The following is a 21,043-nucleotide window of genomic DNA, read 5'->3' as shown; positions in this document are numbered from 1 at the left end:
CTGTGCGTTGGCCAATTAGGCTCAAAAGCTAGTCATTAAATAAGGACTTATTTAAATAAACTTCGATGTAACTATACATTTTCAATACATTACAATAATATACAATAATATATTAATTATTATGTTATAAATAATTAGTATTAATTGTAGTAGTAGTAGTATTGATAGTAGTAGTAGTGATAACAGGTGTGGATACTGGTAGTGATGATATTAATAATAGGTGTGATTCCATGGTGTTCAGTTACAGTATTGATACTTAGTGATAGTATTAGCAATAGGTGTGATTCCATGGTGTTCAGTAACAGTATGATACAGTAGTGATAGTATTAATAACAGGTGTTACTGGTAGTGATAGTATTAGTAATAGGTGTGATTCAATGGTGTTCAGTAACAGTATTGATACTAGTATGGATAATATTAATAATAGGTGTGATTCCATAGTGTTCATTCACAGTTGAAGCCCCTCTCTACATCAGGGCCTCTCCGGGTGACATGTGGACGGACGTCCGTGGCCCTTTAAGAAACTCCATGTTTTCTCAACATGATGCGTCAACATGAAAAGCGGATGATGATGTTATGTAAAAAAATGCTAAAGTAGTCGCAGTTTGTTAAATGCGAGTAAAATATTTATCCCGCGGCGAATTCCAACTGCTATTCCAGTTTCCGCAGCGGCACCGACGGACGGTTCCCCGCTCGGCCGCGGACAGATCCGCGCCGTTCGGAGAGGAGCTCCAGTGGAGCGGAGGAAGATGATCGCAACTCGACTGAGTCGTCCGCTGGTCGCTCTCCCTCCCGGGGTCCAAACACCTGACCACCACCCCTCCTGGAGGAGTAGCAGCCGGAGGGGCTTCTTTAGTGGACGTTTTACTCGGAACATAACTATCTAGCGTTTCTTCAGGAAAGAGAAAAACACTGAAAGTGGCTGGAGACTTAATTCAAGCGACCGAGGACACCGTGAGAACCGAGGTAAAGCGGGGTCAGAGCCCGGCGTGCTGGGGGTGTTGGCACGCTGAAGGATCAACTTGCTTCTACTGGTAAAGCGCCTGGTCCTCATGGTAAGTACGGCCATGCATCGCGGTCAGAGACCCCGTCATGTCTTGAGTGTTTCGAGGCCGAAAGGCGTTGAGTTTGTTGACTAAACTGAGGTTGCATCACAGAGAACGAATGCAAGCATGTGGTGCGAAACTTGTACACAAGTATCCAGTGATAAAAATTACGGAATGTTAACTATTTGTCCATAGTTCGGGATTAACGAGTTCCAAAAGCTGTTGAGGATTGCTATGTAGGCTATAGGATGTGGGTTGCAATGTTTAAAAGCATAGAAGCATCATGGATAAAACTGCCTTATTCCATAAAGCGAGACATGCATCTTTCAGATAATCCCATTATGTCGATGACACGGCGCCCCAAGCACACAGTACACTAAATGGATGTACTATTAATACTTTCCGACTGAGAAACAGATAGGACTTTTTGATAGCCAATGCAGAATTAATGAGAATTACTGAAACGAAATTTTTTAATTGACTTCTGCTATTGCTATGAGATACCATTCCCATGAATTATTTGTCTTCATTTTGCTTATTGATTGCTCTTTTACCTTCCCTGTATCCCAATATGTGATAGAAATATGTAGATTCTACCACCCATACATCATATCGCTCCATAAAACGGGTGATGCTGAGCATGAGGATCACGTTGATGCCAGCTTTATTGCCCCTTCCCTTCAAGTCATTTGTGTTTGTATAGCCCTTAATCACAGGTACATCTCAGAGGGCTTCAGATGCCATGTTTTATGTCGCCATAGTTGAGATGCTGCTGGACTTTAGTAAGGGAGACAGACTTCCGTCGAAAAGCTCAGGTCTCTGGTCTCTGACTCCGAACACGTTGCTGTATTTCTGACAAAAATAACTTGGATGAAGTTCAGACCGTCTTTTAGAATAGCATTCCCTTGTTTCTTTAACTTTGATACTCTTCTTATCCTAACTTGCCGCTCGTCGTTAAGGAAATAATCATGGTAGCGTCATGAGCCACTGAGCCGTGTAGTCAGGGTGTCGTTGTCTCGTTCGCATGGCTTTCCAAGCTTCTGTTAGTGCTAGGATTGAAAGCTTGTGGCAACCAATTGCCTGACTGTTAGTGCTCATTGTGTTGGGTGAGTGCTCATCGCGTGTGCGTGCGTGTCTTTGCGTGTAGTGTCTGCATATGCGTGTGTTTGCATGTTTGCGTGTGTTTCGTGTGTGCATGCGTGCGTGAGCGCGCGTGTGTGCGTGTGTATGCTCATCATGTGTGTGTCTGTGTGTGTGTTCTGATAGCGGTGTACCCGGGCCACCCCACTATCAGGGTTCAGGTGTATCACCCCCTTCTCCCTCAAATCTATTAACACTCTCCCTCCCTTGTCCTCTGTTTTCCCCTCTAATCCTCACCCAATCGTCTCTCTCTTACTCCCCTTCTCTCTCTCACACTCATTCTCTGTCTTTCTCCTCGTTCTGATGGCAGACACACGTTCTATGGACGTTACAGGTCAGCTGGTGGAAGATGGGCTGGGATTGGTTTGGTGGGGGGGGGGGGGGGGGGCTGGTTTCACAGTGAGGGTGACTGTGAAGGAACAGGGACCTAAAGACTCGGGCGTCAGCTGTCAGGCCACAGCTGCGGGTGGATGGCGGTGGAGGGTTGGAGGAGCTGGTGGCTCGCCTCTATTATCACCCACTGGGCTTGTTTACAAGGGCTGGCCGGTTGGGAGACTCAATGGCCGCTCAGGCTGAGGAGGAACAGAAGCTCTCAGTGTGTAGCGAGCGCCGGGCTTCTCCACAGAGGAACACATGGCACCAAGTGTCCTTCACTCGGGCAGATGCTGAAGCATGAGTGAGGCCCGCGGTGAGGCCGTTAAGTGAGACAGGTTGGCTGACAACTCCTCCTTCGCTCCTCCTCCTCCTCCTCCTCCTCCTCCTCCTCCTCCTCCTCCTCCTCCTCCTCCTCCTCCTCCCTCAGCTGTGCTGGAAACATAACGGCAGAGCTGCTCCATCAGACAGCCATTGTTCATGATGATAATGACATGGCTCTCTCTCTCCCTCTCGCTCTCTCAATGCAACTGCAGCTCTCAGTCTCTCGCCCTCTCTCTCCCAACTCTGTGCCGTCTCTATTCACTAATTCCTCAATCCCTTCCCCACTTCCCTGTCTGTTTCACACAATCGTCGCGCTTCATTCTGGAACTTTCCAGCCCAACTTGTCAAGCGATGAAGGGGTGGGTGGGGGGGGTGTCTGTGGTTGCGTTTCTGTCTCCGTCTGGACGTTTCTGATTGCTTATCCATGTTCCCTCTCCTGTCAGGGGCTGTTTGGCACCAGGTGTTCACGTCCCATCACACGCTGTAACACCGTGTCTGTTTGAGCGACGAACCATGAAGGCTCATCTGTCCTCCTGTCCTCCTGCTCAGAGTGGGCCGGACAGACGTGTTGCCGATCACTAGTCTTTGGTTGAAACACGCCGTGCAGACGTGATGGTCACACAAGGGAGCAAGTCGTTATTTGTCATCGACACTGTATATCATTTAGAGTATATTTAAAGAAGCACGTTACACATACATTTCATATCTTATTCTGAAGTTATGTTGCTGACAGGAGATTTGATGTTGGATTATCTCCTGAAGGAGATGGTTGGGGAGGCTGATGTTTGAGTATTACCTCCAGGCTGGAGAGTGATGCTGTCCTATAAGGAGGCTGTTATTAACGTTGTCCTATAAGGAGCCTGTTATTAATGCTGCCCTATAAGGAGCCTGTTATTAACGTTGTCCTATAAAGAGCCTGTTGGAGCTTATTATTAATGCTGTCCTAATGAGCTGTTATTAATGCTGTCCGAAGGAGGCTTTTGGAGCCTGTTATTAATGCTGTCCTATAAGGAGCCTGTTATTAATTCTGTCCTATTAGGAGCCTGTTGGAGACTGTTATTAATGCTTCCCCATAAGGAGGCTGTTTTTAACGTTGTCCTATAAGGAGCCTGTTATTAATGCTGTCCTTTAGGAGCTGTTATTAACGTTGTCCTATAAGGAGCCTGTAGCAACGCTGTCCTATGGAGCCTGTTATTATTGTTATCCTATAAGGAGCCTCTTGTTTGCGTTGTAGTCGTGGATCTTTGTGTATTCAGTTTGCGTTCGAGTCGTGGATGTGTGTGTATTCAGTTTGCGTTGTAGTAGTGGATGTGTGTATTCCGTTTGCATTGCAGTCGTGGATGTGAGTATTCAGTTTGCGTTGCAGTCATGGATGTGTGTGTGTGTGTGTGTGTGTGTGTGTGTGTGTGTGTGTTGTGTGTGTGTGTGTGTGTGTGTGTGTGTGTGTGTGTGTGTGTGTGTGTGTGTGTGTGTGTGTGTGTGTGTGTGTGCGTGTATTTAGTTTGCGTTCTGCTCGCTCAGCTTCTCCGGGCCCTCGCCTCATTAAGTGCCACTCGGCTCGTTAACATCTGTTAATTACCGTAAAGACGGATATTGATCACGGGAATAAGCGGTTATTCCAATTAAGAGAGATATTTAACGAGACACCAACTTGATGACGCGTAAGATTAGTTGTGTTGACATGGAAATCCCCCACCATCGATTTTGTTGAGTTGTTTGATTTTTAGCCTTTCAAATCTCTTTTCTTATTTATTCAAACGTCATTTTAAATTATGGTAATAGCAATTTGGCGCTCTTGTTCTAAATTATTTGAATGTGGTTAAGCCAAAAATGGAACAGTGCCTCGGGCCCGACATCTGCTTTAGGTCTTACATCTGCTTTCATCGGTGCTGTTGGTTAATGGTACACTTCTATGAGTGGTCACTTCTAGACTAACTGTCTATTAGCAGACTATTTTTGACTGTAAAACCATTAGCCTAGTCTATAGGATAATTTATCCTGTATTAGAAATCAATGAATAGGTTTTGGAAAAGCTACACACTGTTTATTGGTCCCAACTCTTGACCTTTATCAATCCGTGTGTGTGTGTGTGTGTGTGTGTGTGTGTGTGTGTGTGTGTGTGTGTGTGTGTGTGTGTGTGTGTGTGTGTGTGTGTGTGTGTGTGTGTGTGGTGGTGTGTGTGTGTGTGTGTGTGTGTGTGTGTGTGTGTGTGTGTGTGTGTGTGTGATGTCCCAGCGCAGCGGCAGCAGCCTCGCATGATATTATCTCCAGCATGCCACTTCGGAAGTAGGTCACCGTTTACCGTGTTGCCGTGACTCTGGCTGCTGGAGGATATTCGCTCCCACGGATCGTCTCGCAGATCGGCTATAGAAACATTTTCAAGCAGGGGAAAAACCTTCGGATCTTTTCCTGGTCCGTAGACCCATCGCGATCGGGACTCGAGGTATGATCTCCCCACATGCATCGTCTTTTAATTTCAGTTTCAGTCGGCTGTACCGTCGCGGATCGCCTTCCCTGCCTACATCGTAACAACCGGGCTAGAAGCCCGTAATAATCTTCGTATTTACCACCAGCCCCATAACCCCTCATGTGATCGAGCACCAGACGCGAACTCGTCGCTGGATCGTCGTCCCGGTGAGCTTCACTTCTGATACTGAACACGTTCCCCCCGCATGCTGTCACCGCCCGGACCGGGGGAGCGGACCGGGGGAGCGGACGGGGACAGCGGGGATTCACCGCAGTTCTGATGTGCAGAACGCATCCCAACGCGATGTGATGTGCAATAGGACACGCGTCTCACTTTTGTTGATCTCAATGAGAGCGAATCCGAGTTGTTTCGCTACGTTAGTGCGGATGGTTCCCGAAACGGGATCATGGTGGACGGTGGTGTCGGCGCTGCCGGCCGAGGACCGATGGTCTGCCCGGGGGAGCGGACTTGGTGATACGCCCTGTGTTTGAGCCCCAGCGCGTTAGGAATAGCCTGTTTCGCACACTGTACGACCTTCAACACAAGTTGTTTTTACGTGTTTGCAAAAGGATGTGCGTTCTGGCGTGGTAGGGGTTAATCTGTCTTCATCTTAATGATATTAACTTTTCGTAGCGTGTGTTGGAATTTGTATTTTTAACTGATTAACAACACTCACTCTCGCAAACGTGCTTTTAACCCTACTTGAAACCCACTCTGAGTCAATCACCATAGACCATCCTGTGATGCCTCAGAACAGGTGCCTGAATCACAATTATGGAGAATATACCAGCATTCACCCTAGCCTAAATATTTATAATATAACAACTCTTAGACGGATTTACAAAAACAAATCAAGACCCACACCAAACTGAAGAATTTCCTCTCGGAGCTTATTTTGGCTTAAACACCTTGGAGGTGTGTGCGTGCGTGACTGAGAAGGTGTCATTGCTCAATCTGTAGAGCAGTTGATGGTCAATCTGTTTGAAACGGTAATGGCGTCAGTCATCAACCCTTTCATCTCATTATTGAACGACACCCCCTGCTGTGATTGAGGTTCTGGCACCGTCGGTGGTAAAGTTTGTCTTAACATCATAACTTGCAGGCGGGAATCTTTCCCTCAGCTGAAGACAATGTTGGCTAATGAGCAATCCTTCTTTCTTAAAGCGTGTCTCTGTCAGTGAATCCACCTGATTGGCCATCAAAAGTAACCAAGTCATCACTCGGTTCTCCTCTTCTCTTATCTGTCAAATCACAACCGTTATTTTCTGCATCATTTCGCGGTTCACAGAGTCGCTCAGGGGGGGATGAGGGAGAACGGGCGATGAGATGGATTCTGTAAATGTTCTTCTCAGTTGTGCTCTGCACTCCGGGAGCATTGTGTCACGGTGAATCTCTGAAGAGAACATCATGATCATCGCTTTCTCCAGATCCATTGAGCGGTTCTTCAAGGCTTTTGTCGAACTTTCAGAAGTTGCTATTCCGCATATTTAAGATGGAGAACGATCGGTCCTAGTTGTCTGTGGTGAAATAGTAACTCATGAGTATGTTGGATCACATCCCTTCAGCCTGACTATTTGTTGATGTGGCAGGTAGGGATGTAGGTACGCCAGTGGCTCACGAGGTAGATCGGGGTTGACTTGTTACCGGCAGGTTGCTAGTACCATCCCCGGCTCCTCCTAGCTGAGTGTGGGGATGTCCCTGAGCGCCTCGCCCTGACTGCTCCCGACCAGCTGGCTGTTGCCTTGCATTGTTCACACCGCCGTCGGTGTGTGAATGTGGGCATGAATGGCTGAATGTTAGGCCATATTGTAAAGCGCTTTGACTGGTTAGCGAGGTGCTACATAAATGCAGTCTTATTTACCATTTAGATGTTCTCCCTCTTTGGTGTGAGATATTCTGTGAATAGCAAGCCTGCGGGTCCGCTTCCTAACCTCGGTATTTGGAGACTCACCGGGCCTCCCGCATTCCCCGTCTGTTATTGTCTCGGAGCGGAGTTTTATGGGAAGCGTGGAGGCTGCGACGGGTCTTCTGCGAAGTCGCGTGGTATACGTCTGCGCCGTTGCTACGGAGAGGAGGAGTTGCTACGGGCCGCACATCAATACATGAACAGTGGCGACGGAGTGTCAAACAGCCGCTGATTTGTGGAGCAGGGAGAGGATTTCTTGTCCTAACGTGGAACCGTAGGCCAAGCGGAAACCAAACTACATGGAAAGTCTGAAAATAGTGAGACTTCACTTTTGACTGTGAGAATTCAGAATGGCTTTTGGGTTGAACACACATGCGAGTGTGTCTGTTATGGTGTGTCCGTTATGTGTCTGGATTTGCTAAAGCAGGCTTCAGGAATAAATAGGGAAGGCTATATGTTGTAGCAAATTGTTGCACAACCAAACTTTACATAATATATAGAGGCGGCCTGTGTGACTCTGCATTGTGCGCATCTAGTGTGCAGCAGACTAGTCGGTCTTCAGTCTACCAAACTGTCTGTCTTCTGAGGGTGTCTTCATCTCTGTATTGTGCTGCCAGCACTAGTGTTGACCCGGTCGCCTCCTACCGACACGGTGGGGGTGGGGGCAGGGCTGTAGTGGAGGCTAAACGCAAGTAAACGCAGTTTACCCACCTCGGAAATTTCAGAAACAGAGTTTATCCACTTCTCACTTCAGAGTTTAGCTACCTCCCAATACAGTAAATGCACTACCCTTGGTTGCGAATCACTGATCTAAGTATTCATAGTTTACCCACCTCTTATTTCACCACTACACCCTTGGGTGGGGGAGGGGGAGGGCGGGGGCATTCCATGATGTCATGTCTTCAGGGAAACGCTCCATCGCAGACCCGGGCTGGTCTCACAGGTGTAGGGGATGCATCAATCAAAAGATTATTTGGCTTGAGCTGCCTCCGTCATAGACTGTAGGGTTTGGAGTGCAGCAGATCATTAGACTCGCTACTGTGTTGGTGTAGCTGAGGGGTAATGGTAAATGGTAAATGGACTGCATTTATCCAGCACTTTTCTAACCAATGTGGCCACTCAGAGCGCTTTACAATATTGCCTAACATTCACCCATTCATGCACACCCACGGCGGTGTTAACCATGCAAGGCGACAGCCAGCTTGTCGGGAGCATTTAGGGTTAGGTGCCATGCTCAGGGACGCCTTGACACTCCGCTCGGAGGAGCTGGGGATTGAACTTGCAACCTTCCGATTATCATCCAACCTGCCCTACCTCCTGAGCCATATGCGGCACTGGCTCAGGGGTCTGCTGCTCTATGCAGAATCAGAACGCAGAGCGATCTGTAGTCGCACTCTGCCGAGACCTTAACCCTTCCTCCGTTGAGTTGTATGGTCTCCACCGGGACCAGGATAGTGTATATCTCTCTATGAATTATACATTTGGCAGTTATACATGCAGTTTAAAGTTGTTAAACAATCAATTCAGATTTAATGGCTTTAATGGAGAGGCTCAATAGTTTTCTAGATGAAATGTCACTTTTAATAGACGGAAGAGGTCAACGTGCATAATAGCTTTTCAGAGAGCAGATTTATGGTTTAATTTCACATGGAAGAGCGTCATTGGAGTCGGGTCAATCTTGGGTTTAATATCAGTAGCTGTTGGGTCCTTGCAATGGCGAGAAAGGGTTTGGTCTTGTTAAAACTGATAACACATTAGAATCGATGTGCTCAAATTCTTCATTGTGTTTCCTCATTTCGTGTTATTTGTACAATGAAACGCGTACATATGCCTTAATGTACCAGCTTGTTGACATGGTAACTGAAGAGGCCATTGTCTGACATGGGTATGCCATGGAACTTGCTAAAATAAGTGCTATTAAAACAATTTGAGATTACATTAATTTAGATGGCTTTCATAGCATTCTGGTTATGTAAATGTTCAACTGTCGGTTGGCAACATTTAGTACATTGCTCTTGTTTTTCATTTGAGGAATCCTATCTCAAACATCTCAAAACAAGTAGGCCTAATCTCCTGAATCATCAGCTGTACAGATCTTATAATAGAGGATGCCAAAAACGTCTTGTCTATTCTTCAAATATTCCCTCTGTTGTCTTATTGAGTGACCGTGTACAATGTGTGTAATATCAGAGTGAGTCATTCATCCAACCAAACGCCAACTGAAGCTTTGGTTTAATTGCATCCATTGATATAAAATTGAACAATCATATGGCTGTCATTTCAACACACAAACAAATCTAAAAGTGTTGTAACAGTGGATTCATGCTTGGGCTCGGTGGTTCACAACTGGGCTCGGGCAAAATGTAAATCGCTCTACAGTTAGGTAGACAAATGACATAGTGGCAGGCCAGTAGTGGCGGTGTTTGTGGTGGTCTAAGCAGCCTCCCTGTGTAGCTCGCTGTGCAGCAAACCCCGCTGATGATTGTGCAATCTGTCTTTCCCCAGGGGTGGTGTGGGCCCAGGTGATGATCCATGACCATGCCCATGGAGGGGCTTCTGTGAGCTGATCCACCAACAGCAGGCCTCGGGGACAAGGCAGCCTCGCTCGGACCATGGTCAGAGCTCAGCCCAAGCGGCCTCTGCAGCGAGGAAAGGCTACGAAGGAACCCAAGGGCAGCATACGAGGAAGGAAACAGAAAGAGAGGAACAAGCACAGGGCGAGGAAGAGGAAGGAGACCAAGGGGAGCCGGAGCGGGAGACGGAAGACGCCGGCGTCGGGCGATGGCGACGCGCTGGACTGCCACGTCGTGCTCTCGCGTCTGGAGGAGAGGAGGCTCCTGGGTAAGGTGAAACCCGCCTCGAAGGGAGCCAAGCCGAAGGCTGCGAAGGACAAACGGAAGGAGCCACCCGGCCCGGCTCCGAGGAGGACCAAGTCCCACCGGCCGCTGAAGAGGACCTCCTCTGTCGCCGATCAACGAGCAGCAGAACCAGAACCCGGTCCGTCGGAAGCTCCGCCCCCGCCGAGCCCGGCCGCGTGGGAGCCCCGGCGGAGGAGGATGGCCTCCCTCAACGCCGAGGCCGTCAACAGCCTGCTGCTCCACCGAGCCGCCGGGCAGCCCAAGAGGCCGCAGCACGCCAGCCGCCGCCTCGCCACTGACGCCTGCCCCGCCGAGGCCCCGGCGCCAGAGGAACCTAAAGGAGAGGCGGTCGAGGAGCCCGGCCTGGTCCCTGAGGCCAACGCCAGCGGGAGGCCGCGGAAGAAGAAGGCCAGGAAGGAGCCGGAGAACATCGACTGGTCGGCCGTGTTCACCCCGGCTCCCCGCCGCCAGGCCGGGCTCACCGCCGCCACGCTGCTCAAGCTCACCAGCGCTCCGTACGGAAACCGGCGGCAGAAGAAGACGACGACGACGACGACGACGACGACGACGGCAGCGGCGACGGGGGCCAGGGACACCAAGACGTCGGCGTCCCCACAGAAGGAGAAGGGCGGGGAGCCCCAGGGGGGAGAACCAGCGCAGACCCAAAGATCACCACATCCAAAACGCACCGAGCTCCAACTCAAACCCGGACCACAGGAGGCCAGGGATCAGGCCCGCCCCCGGCAGGACTCCCCCGTCCCGACCTGCGGGAGCGTCTGCAAGAGCGAGACGCCGGACCACGAGGGCCAGTGGCGGGGGTCTCCGGGCGGGCAGGGCTGCCATAAATGCGGGTCGCGGTGCGGCCCGGTGGTGGGGTTCTCCCTGAAGTCCATCAAGGAGGAGCAGGTGGAGAGCGGCCTGGCCCCCTGCTACTGCTGCTCCCAGGAGATGTGCATGGAGTACTGCCACAGGCTCGCCCTGTTCCTCAAGGACAAGAGCTTCAAGGAGTCCGAGGAGGGCTCGCTGTCCAAGGTGTTCCACCACCACCACCACCACCACCACCACCACCACCACCACCACCTGCAGGCGCCCCACTCCCTCGCCCACCCGGCCGCCATGTCCGACGCCCGCTTCCCCCACGAGTACACCTGCTGCCCCGGGTACTACGTCCACTTCAGCCACTCGGACGGCCCGCCCTCGCCCATCGCCCCCGTCTCGCTGTGCCCCAGGGGGGGCAAGCGACCCAAGCTGATGCCTGCCGCCGACCCGCCGGGCCCGGGGATCTCCCGCCCGCTGTACTGCTGCACCTCGGTGGGGGCCTGCTACGGAGAGGCCTGCAGGGTCAGCGGCTACTCAGCCTACCCCCCCGGCGCGGGACGGACGGGCTGCTCGCTCTGCACCAACGACCAGCGCACCAAGTGTAACCATGGCGTCAAGACCGGTGAGCTTATACAATTGAATATGTATTAGTGCAGGTGATGTTGAGCTGTGTTTCCGATACCCAAACAGATGTATGATTGACTTGACTTTGTTATTTATCATAAAAACAAAAAGTACACTACAGCAGAAACACCAGCAATCATGACATTAGGTGACGTAGTCCGCCCGGCCAGATAGCGGGTGGAGAGTCGATGGGTGGAGATGCAATGGGCGGAGAGGGGATGTGTGGAGATGGAGAAGGGACGGGACAGGTGGAGAGGGGACGGGTGGAGAGAGGACAGGACGGGTGGAGAGGGGACAGGACGGGTGGATAGGGGACGGGTGGAGAGAGGACGGGTGGAAGGGGACGGGTGGAGAGAGGACAGGACGGGTGGAGAGGGGCGGGTGGATAGGGGACGGGTGGAAGGGGACGGGTGGAGAGAGGACAGGACGGGTGGATAGGGGACGGGTGGAGAGAGGACAGGACGGGTGGAGAGGGGACAGGACGGGTGGATAGGGGACGGGTGGAGAGAGGACGGGACGGGTGGAGAGAGGACAGGTGGAGAGAGGACGGGTGGAGAGAGGACGGGTGGAGAGGGAACAGGTGGAGAGGGGAGAGAGGAGGGGTGGAGAGGGGAGAGAGAGGGGTGGAGAGGGGAGAGAGGAGGGGTGGAGAGGGGCGGGTGGAGAGGGGAGAGGGGACGGGTGGAGAGGGGCGGGTGGAGAGGGACGGGTGGAGAGGGGAGAGGGGACTGGTGGAGAGGGGATAGGTGGAGAGGGGACGGGCGGAGAGGGGACGGGTGGAGAGGGGACGGGTGGAGAGGGGACGGGCGGAGAGGGGACGGGTGGAGAGGGGACGGGTGGAGGACGGCGGAGAGGGGACGGGCGAGGGGACGGGTGGAGAGGGACGGGTGGAGAGGGACGGGTGGAGAGGGGACGGGTGGAGAGGGACGGGTGGAGAGGGACGGGTGGAGAGGGACGGGTGGAGAGGGGACGGGTGGAGAGGGGACGGGTGGAGAGGGACGGGTGGAGAGGGACGGGTGGAGAGGGACGGGTGGAGAGGGACGGGTGGAGAGGGACGGGTGGAGAGGGACGGGTGGAGAGGTGGCGGGTGGAGAGGGGACGGGTGGAGGACTTTGTTTGCATTAAAAATAGCGATGGCCGTTGTCATGAAAGAGGTTTGGGTCTGTTGTTGTAGGAAAAAGGGGCCCGTGGGCCGCAGGCGGAGGGGCAGACAGGTCCTCTCATTGTTCAGGGCCCGAGGGGCAGACAGGACTTTATTTTGGTTCAGGACGCTGAACGTCTCGGTACATTGAAAAGTATCGCTATTCAAATCAAAGCATTTTGAAATGATAAATGCATACACAGAGAGCTAGAAAGAGTTCTACATCATCATCAAGTATTTTAGTGTTCCAAGCCTCCCCATCAGGTACTCCCCTCTGAACACACCCCCCTGTGAACACCCCCCCGCCCCCCCGGGAACACCGCCTCTGTTCCCTCTTTGCGGCAGCAGCTGCCATGTATAGACAGGATAGCTGTAGTATGAGTCGCACAAGGCCTGCCTAGCTAGCCAAGCCCTGGATTCTAGCTGCCCTCAGCGTCCGTGTCTCTCCGTTTCTCTCCGTGTGTCTCCGTGTGTCTCCGTGTGTCTCTGTGTGTCTCCGTGTGTCTCTCTGTTTCTCTGTGTCTCCGTGTGTCTCTCTGTTTCTCTGTGTCTCCGTGTCTCTCCGTGTGTCTCAGTGTCTCTCCGTGTGTCTCCATGTGTCTCCGTGTGTCTCCGTGTGTCTCCATGTGTCTCCGTGTGTCTCCGTGTGTCTCCGTGTGTCTCCGTGTGTCTCTCTGTCTCTCTGTGTCTCCGTGTGTCTCTCTGTCTCTCTGCGTCTCCGTGTGTCTCCGTGTGTCTCCGTGTGTCTCCGTGTGTCTCTCTGTTTCTCTGTGTCTCCGTGTGTCTCCGTGTGTCTCCGTGTGTCTCCGTGTGTCTCTGTGTGTCTCTGTGTGTCTCCGTGTGTCTCTGTGTGTCTCCGTGTGTCTCTGTGTGTCTCCGTGTGTCTCCGTGTGTCTCTGTGTGTCTCCATGTGTCTCTGACTGTCTCCGTGTGTCTCCGTGTGTCTCTCTGTCTCTCTGTGTCTCCGTGTGTCTCCGTGTGTCTCCGTGTGTCTGTGTGTCTCCGTGCGTGTTTGTGGCCCCACTTGCTACGCCGCTATAACCGCTAATTGCTGTTTATTTTTCCTCAGCCTCCGTGCAACAAAAAACAATCGAGTGTGACTCAAGTTTCAGTGATTCAGCTGTGAAGTGGACATGTGGTGACTAGCTAACGGCTGTGGTCAGCGGAGGAATGGAAACTTCTTCCCGTTATTCTGACTAACACCCAATTTCCTTCGTTTCACCTCCCCAGAGAGCTTCTCCCAGGCCGTCAGGGACCATCGCAGCCCCTCATCCGTGCCCGTCGTCCCCAGCCCGCGGACCCTCACCGGCTGCCCCGTTCCCACCGCGCCTCCGGCCGGCCAATCAGTGCCCCGCGTTCAGACCCCGCTCTCGGACCCCCGGGGGCCGCGGCCGCCGTCGCGGGCGGTCCAGGAGAGTCCTCGGAGCGCCGAGGGCCCCAGCGAGCCCCGGCCCGGGGCCCGCGCAGCCGCCGTGCCCGCGCTCGGCGGCGACAAGAAAGACAAGAAGCCGGGCGCGCCCGCCGGCAGGGAGGACGACAAGAAGGGCAAGAGCAGCCGCCGGAGAGCCACCAACGGCTGGCTGCCCCTCGGCCTGTCCTACCAGAAGGAGGTCTTCACCGTGGTAAGGACGGGGTTCATTGAGTGGAGGGTCCGCCTGTAATAATCATAATGATGATACATTCCAATCATATAGTGCTTTTCTAAATACTCAACAACGCTTTACAGAGCGAACACAAAATAAAATAATTTAATAATGAGGTTTATTGTATAAAGATCAGAAGGAGGAAGGGGAGAGACCGGGAGGAGGGGATTGGTTGAAAAGGTGTGTTTTGAGGGCCTGTATAAATGAAGGGAGTGTGTTGGATGTGTGGGATGTGGTGGGGGAGGGAGTTCCAGAGGGATGCCCTTTCACCCCAGGTCTGAAGCTCGGTCCCTTGGGGTTCTGAGTGTGGTCGTGTCTGTAGACCTGAGGCAACGGGTAAATGTTTGGTGGGAGGAGGAGGTCGGAGAGGTAGGGAGGGGCCAGGTTATATATGACTTTATGGGGGGGGTGAGTAGTATTTTGAAATGAATCCTAAATTGAACTGGGAGCCAGTGGAGGTTGTGAAGGACAGGGGTAACATGATCGGGTGGAGGTGAGCTGGAGTTCTGGACATATTGAAGTTTATAGAGAAATTTGATAGGTGAACCAAAGAGGATGCTGCTGCAGAAGTCTGTCGCGTCGGTAGCGTGTATGAGGGAGCCACCCTGTCCCTTTGGGTCCCCAGGAGGAGGAGGCCCCGGTGCTGAGGACCTGTTTCGAGGGGGTCCACCGGGACGGGGAGGTGATCCGGGTCAGGGACACGGTGCTCCTGAGGTCCGGACCCAGGAAGAAGACTCTGCCTTTTGTGGCCAAGATCTCGGCCCTCTGGCAGGACCCTGAGTCAGGTAGGAGGCCCGCCCCGTCCAGAAGTACTGAACCCGATCCAGAAGGAATGAACCCCGTCCAGAAGGACTGAACCCCTGTGCAGTAGTGACCCCCCAGCAGTAAACCCCATCAGAAGTAGTTAACACCAATCAGAAGTACTGAACCCCATCAGTAGTAGAAGTACTACCCCCGTCAGAAGTACTGAACCCTGTGCGTTTACACCCGTCGTTCTCAGTGTGGTTCCAGCAGGACGCCTTGCTGCCTGTGACTAAAGGTGTGGGGGGGGGGGGGGGGGGGGGTGCGCGTTTCCATTATGTAGCAGACAGCGCTGAGACGGGTCTTTATCAGCTCGCCACCATTATGGTTAACACTCGTTTGTTTTGTGCCACAGGAGAGATGATGATGAGTTTGTTTTGGTACTACCGGCCGGAACACACACAAGGAGGCCACAACCCCAGCGTGCATTGTGAGGTGAGCGAATGAATCATTCATCTCCACAGCCTGTTTGACTCTGAATGAGAGGCTTCCCGGTTTGTTTCCCGGGGCACAACCAGTGATGCAGTGCCGACGCAGTGACAGCATGTGACCTAGTGAGGCGGCTGGAGGCAGATGTGTGGTAACTGACTAGTGCTGTTAATCTGTAATCCGTCTCTAGAACGAGATCTTTGCCTCGCGCCACCAGGACGTGAACAGCGTGGCCTGCATCGAAGACCGATGCTACGTCCTCACACTGGCCCAGTACTGCCGGTGAGTGAGTGAGTGAGTGAGTGTGTGAGTGAGTGAGTAAGTGATGGATTGATTGAGAGTGAGCCAATAAACTAGTGAGTGAGCAAGTGAGCGATTGGGAGCACACGCAAACGAGGGAGAAAGTGAGGGAGGGAGTGTGCAAGCGAGCGGTTGATTGAGAATGAGTGAGTGCGCAAGTGAGCTTACGAGTGTTGGAGTGATGAGGGAGGGAGAGTTTGAGCGATTGAGTGAACACACAAACAAGTCAGCCAGCAACTGAGTGAGAGATAGAGTGAGTGAGTGAGTGAGCGAGCGAGTGAGCAACACTCCCAGTAAAACGCAGACTTATAAACCAAAATGATAACGGTGTATGGAGGACGTTGGTTTAAGAAAGACGAACACGTACAAACCGATGTTGACCAGATGTTTGTGTGTGGTCAGATTTTGTGCCTTGGTGAAGTGCCGTAAAGAGGGTCTCCGCACCAACGCCGCCTCCCTGGTGGTCCCGCCCACCTTCGCCCACGCCATGCCAGCCCACCGCTGTGTGCCCGACGACGTAGACGCGGACCTGGTGTTCGTCTGTCGACACGTCTACGACTTCCGCTACGGACGCCTCCTCAAAAACCTGCAGTAGCAATCCTCGTCCCGACATGTTCAGTCCCTGGTTCCCTCCTCTCTTCCAGTCCCCACCTCCCTACTCTATCACCGGCATGAGGGACGGGAAAACGCCCACCCCAGAGTCTCCAATCTCACACTGACACTTCAGAGATCATTTATCGTAGTAGGGAGTGTCTTATGTCTAAAAGAACAAAATAAGTAACATGAAGAACATTTGAGGGGAATCTACGAACGGACATGGCAGTTAGAGAAATACAATGTGAATACTTGGTGTAATTGCTTCTTGGCACTGTAGTAAAGTGTGTGTGAGAGGACTGTACTGTACTCTGCTGCTGTGAAGGAGAAACGCTGCAGCAGCTGTCAGGATGAAATGTGAGCCCTGATAGAGCAGCGGTATAGTGCTGAAAGATGAAACAGGTAAAACTCCTCTCCGTCAGCAATACCAGCTCCGAAGGTCTCAATGAAGCACATTAACTAATGCAACGTGAGCTCAGGCCCACCGCTGGGCTCTTGAGTAAAACGATTAGCAGCCCGCGAGGAAGAAGACGAGAGTCTTCTCAGATGTAGACACGAGAGTCTTAATCTCATTTGATCTGGATTGCACTGCAGGCGTGGCCCGGCCGACGGCTCTGAGAAGGGGGGTGTCCCGGGACCTCTCGCCTCTTATTGCTAGAAAGAACCAGACTTGTCTCCAGGAAAAGATGTGATGCGTCCTTCACTTCCGGTCGGTGTTGGGAAACATGGCGTAAAGGCTGCGGACCGACCATCGAGCCTGCGCTCTACTGCTGGAGTCAAGATGAATCCAGTTTAATCTGTTTGGTTCAGCCAGTGTAATCATGGGGCCAAAGAGCCATCCTACTTCAAGGAATTCCTGTATGGGAGGTTATTCGTTGTGATGCTAATGCTAAAGTCTATTTTCTGGTTGTTTAGTTTTTGCCTTCCCCCTAGCGGGCTGTAGAGGGGCGGATCTGATCCTAGTTTGGACCTGGATCTGATTCTGGATCTGATTCTGGATCTGATTCTGGATCTGATCCTGGATCTGATCCTGGATCATCATTGAATGGTGTTTGCGTTTCTATATCTGGGCAGATGGATCAGTCACATGTTTAGTTGTTGCTTCCTGACTGAGACGAGGTGTACTTGACGTAGATCTGATGTGATGACTCATTCCTGTGTTTTCCAAAAAGATATGTATTTATTTCTTTATTGAGAAGTTATAATTTATTTTTTAAAAAAGGTCAATTTAAAAATGATATATTGGAGAGCGGTAAAAAGGAAGACTTCATTCCTGGTTTTGAGAAGGTGTTTCCCCTTTCCAGCTGATCTGTCTTTATGAGATCTTCACAGTTAGGTGTCAGCTTCTTGCCAGAGACTTTACACTTTTAAACAGGGTCTTATCAAACACGGCCTTTCCATTTAACCCCTTACACTTCATGACAACAATGTGCGTCAAAATGATGAGAACTTAAAGACGTTTCCTCTTTGTTTACCTGACATGCTCCTTTCATTTATGTTCTGCATTTCGTGTGCTTCCTTGACCCTTAAGTAGACACTGAGGTTGTGTCCCTTACCCCTTAAAGTACTATACATGCTTGAGTTTGCTCCCCTGGTAGAAACATGTACGCTGTTAGCCTTTACCCTCGCTTGTGCTGCCTTACTAAACATTCCTGAGCTAGAGTTTAGCAATGTGTTGATCATCCTACCTGTGCTAAAGCTTAGCATCGTTCACCCAGTGTTCCCCAGCGGTCGCCCGGACTCCGGCGGGAAAAAACGCAGGTCTCCCCTGAGCCCAAACGAAGGTCTACCCTGAGTCCAAACGCAGGTCTACCCTGAGCCCAACGAAGGTCTACCCTGAGCCCAAACGCAGGTCTACCCTGAGCCCAAACGCAGGTCTACCCTGAGTCCCAACGAAGGTCTACCCTGAGTCCCAACGCAGGTCTCCCCTGAGCCCAAACGCAGGTCTCCCCTGAGCCCAAACGAAGGTCTACCCTGAGTCCCAACGCAGGTCTCCCCTGAGCCCAAACGCAGGTCTCCCCTGAGCCCCAACCCGGTCTGCCCTGAGCCCTAACGCAGGTCCCCCCTGAGCCCCAACGCAGGTCCCCCCTGAGCCCCAACCCGGTCCCCCCTGAGCCCCAACGCAGGTCCCCCTGAGCCCCAACGCAGGTCCCCCCTGAGCCCCAACCCGGTCTCCCCTGAGCCCCAACCCGGTCTCCCCTGAGCCCCAACTCTGGTCTCCCCCGAGCCCCATCCTGATCTCCTCTGAGCCCCCCCACTGACTCAGAATAAAGTCCAACAGAAGACGGTTCCTCTGAAGATAACATGAGGGATGGATGTGATAGATGTGTGCTGGTCAGGCCCGCCTCTCGGTTCTCCTTCGAAGGGCACCAGATAGATCTGGAAGTTAAAGCCTAGAATCCATTTCTCCCGGGGGGCCTGGCACCAGACCCTGCTAATGGACAGGCGGTCGCCCTCCACGCCACTATTACCCATAATCCTGTGGGACAGCTGCCGGGGGCCAGTCCTAATGATCTAATGGAACTAAGTTTGGTCAGCCAGATCAGAACCCAATATGGTTCAGGGTTTTTATCTTCTGTCAGTTTAGAGGCCAGTCTAATATCAAAAATAATTCCATTATGTTATTATTCCTACTCGATTTGAAAATCCACTTCTGTTTTAAACAGTTTCAAGGATTTGAGTCCCGCCTTCTCTCTAAACCCGCCTTCTGAATAAGCCAAAGGTCTTCAAGTTTAAACACGCATCTCCTGATGATCTGAATCGGGTTATCCTCTCCGAACGGATTCCTCAGAACCCCGGTCAGCAAACACTGCATAGAGAGTAGAGAGTAGGATGGTCGTCTGGACTGCTTAGTCGTCCCTTCCATGTTCCCAAGAGCGAGAAGTCCATTATAGCTGCCTTAGGAGTCACTAGAGCCACTATGGTTTATCAAGATGTGTGACATCGTCTTACACACCCCTTCCTTGTGCCTGTTCCAGTTAACCTGTATTCCACGTTGTGAACAGAAGATGAGCAATTACTGTTATATGAATGCACCTTCCAAATAATTTTATTTTTGTCAATGCTGTTCTGATCTTGAATCACAACGAAGAAATGTTGTCTGTACCAAAAAGGAGTAGGGGAAATCGAAAAAGAAAACGAAAAAAAAAGTCCAACTTGTGCGACGTCTTTACTTAATCAAGTGGTTTATTTGTTGTGGATTTATATTCCTCTTCTTAGCATGGAATTCTGAGAGCATCTGGGAACTATTAATCACAGCACAGATAATTTGTATGGTTTTAAATGGATTTATGTAATATAAAAGAAAATATTTAATTGTAATAAATAATATATGAGTTTGAAAGAAAGTGAGTTTTATTTAATTTAAAAAAGTGTTCTTGGTTGAGTTTGTCTTGAAGATTGTCTTGTGACTCTTTTGCACCACAAGGGGGCAGTCCGCCCCTTGCCCCGACGTACAGCAGACGGCCAGCAAAGGGATGATGCAGCGGCGCCGGAACTGCTTGTCCGACTGGTGGTCCGTGTGGGTACTGCAGGTGGTACGTTGGTTTTTTGTTTTGCAAGAAGAAACATTTACAATAACGAAAAAAAAATATGTATATATTATTGAAATAAGTATATTATGAATCAGTTAACATATTATTAAAAAATAGTTTATATAAATAAATAAAAGTTGGGACTATGATTCCACCTCATTTAAACATTGGAAGAACTGAATGGACGTTGTCCTGCAACATTACATTTTGTTCTGATATTTTTTAATCGCTGAACTTTTAGAATAATTTGCACACTCCGAATGTTTTTTTTTAATGAAGACACCCGCATGCAAGAATAGTTCACGTCTGAGTGTAGGCTACAAACGCGATTAACTATTTACAAGTGCAAAAACGCCAACATATTCTTTATTTTGCTGACCACTTGTTTTTTATCCCGACAAAAGCCTCGTAAAGACAGGTCCTCTGCGTCTCTCTCGTAGATCGCACCATCTTTCAACATAATAATATAATATAATAATATATATAATTAATAAAAGATTAAAAACACTTGGGTGGAGCGTGTTTGTCACTTTTGCGAAAGAACTGGAGTAACAGAATGAGACGCAGCTGCAGGGCACTGAGAGGTGATGCATGAGGCATGATGGTGGCACGGCAGACTAGAGGAGCATGATGGACTGGGATCTGATGAGGAATTAAAAAAGATTATCTAATTTAAGATCAAATATACTCTGAAGTTTCCAGTTTCTGCAAACAGAAGAGAAGGGGTTTAATTAAGGGTTCGTATCATTAATAAGATAGACTGAGGCAAACAATCAATAACAAGCAAAACATATAAAAGGCCTGTCTTAGTTTAAAGCCCACTCACCACGTCAAGGTGCAGGCCAAGAGTGGGATGACGTTGGTTAGGAAGAGTGGAGTCAAATTCATTTTAAACAGTGCTGTCTCCTTGACCCGATGACGTTTTCCTCAAAGGTTAAGGAAAGGAGGCATGAAGGTTAGGAGATTGGACTATTCGTTGAGGCCCCATGAATCGAGGGACCCCGAGGGACCCTGTCCACAGCCCGCTTAAACAGCTGCAATATCAG

At 50.9% G+C, this 21,043-nt stretch overlaps 1 protein-coding gene across 4 annotated transcripts; it reads left to right on the top strand.

The window, feature by feature from the left end:
• Positions 1–388: 388 nt before the first annotated feature.
• On the top strand, positions 389–18,456 carry bahd1 (bromo adjacent homology domain containing 1). 4 transcript variants are annotated; one of them, XM_056591038.1, is made up of 8 exons: positions 389–1,055; positions 5,123–5,325; positions 9,761–11,554; positions 13,928–14,319; positions 14,966–15,125; positions 15,497–15,576; positions 15,761–15,852; positions 16,273–18,456. In XM_056591038.1, exons 3-8 carry the CDS (start codon positions 9,868–9,870, stop codon positions 16,463–16,465), a joined length of 2,604 nt encoding a protein of 867 aa, XP_056447013.1. In that variant the 5' UTR covers positions 389–1,055; positions 5,123–5,325; positions 9,761–9,867; the 3' UTR covers positions 16,466–18,456. The 4 variants fall into 4 exon arrangements, with proteins under 4 accessions (XP_056447013.1, XP_056447014.1, XP_056447015.1 ...); XM_056591039.1 differs by having other exon boundaries at positions 5,118–5,325; XM_056591040.1 differs by lacking the exon at positions 5,123–5,325.
• Positions 18,457–21,043: the final 2,587 nt, after the last annotated feature.

This window comes from Gadus chalcogrammus, chromosome 5 (assembly GCF_026213295.1).
Source record: "Gadus chalcogrammus isolate NIFS_2021 chromosome 5, NIFS_Gcha_1.0, whole genome shotgun sequence".
Lineage (NCBI taxonomy): Eukaryota > Metazoa > Chordata > Actinopteri > Gadiformes > Gadidae > Gadus > Gadus chalcogrammus.
Note: the sequence above shows the minus strand (reverse complement) of the source record. Positions and strands in the feature narration are given on the sequence as shown.

What these genes read in the sequence shown, in the direction of transcription:
- bahd1 (XM_056591040.1), top strand. Translation starts at nt 9,868, where the DNA reads ATGGTCAGAGCTCAGCCCAAGCGGCCTCTGCAGCGAGGAAAGGCTACG. An exon ending in TAACCATGGCGTCAAGACCG is followed by an intron (nt 11,555 to 13,927) that starts GTGAGCTTATAC and finishes TCACCTCCCCAG; the next exon opens with AGAGCTTCTCCCAGGCCGTC. An exon ending in ACCCCAGCGTGCATTGTGAG is followed by an intron (nt 15,577 to 15,760) that starts GTGAGCGAATGA and finishes ATCCGTCTCTAG; the next exon opens with AACGAGATCTTTGCCTCGCG.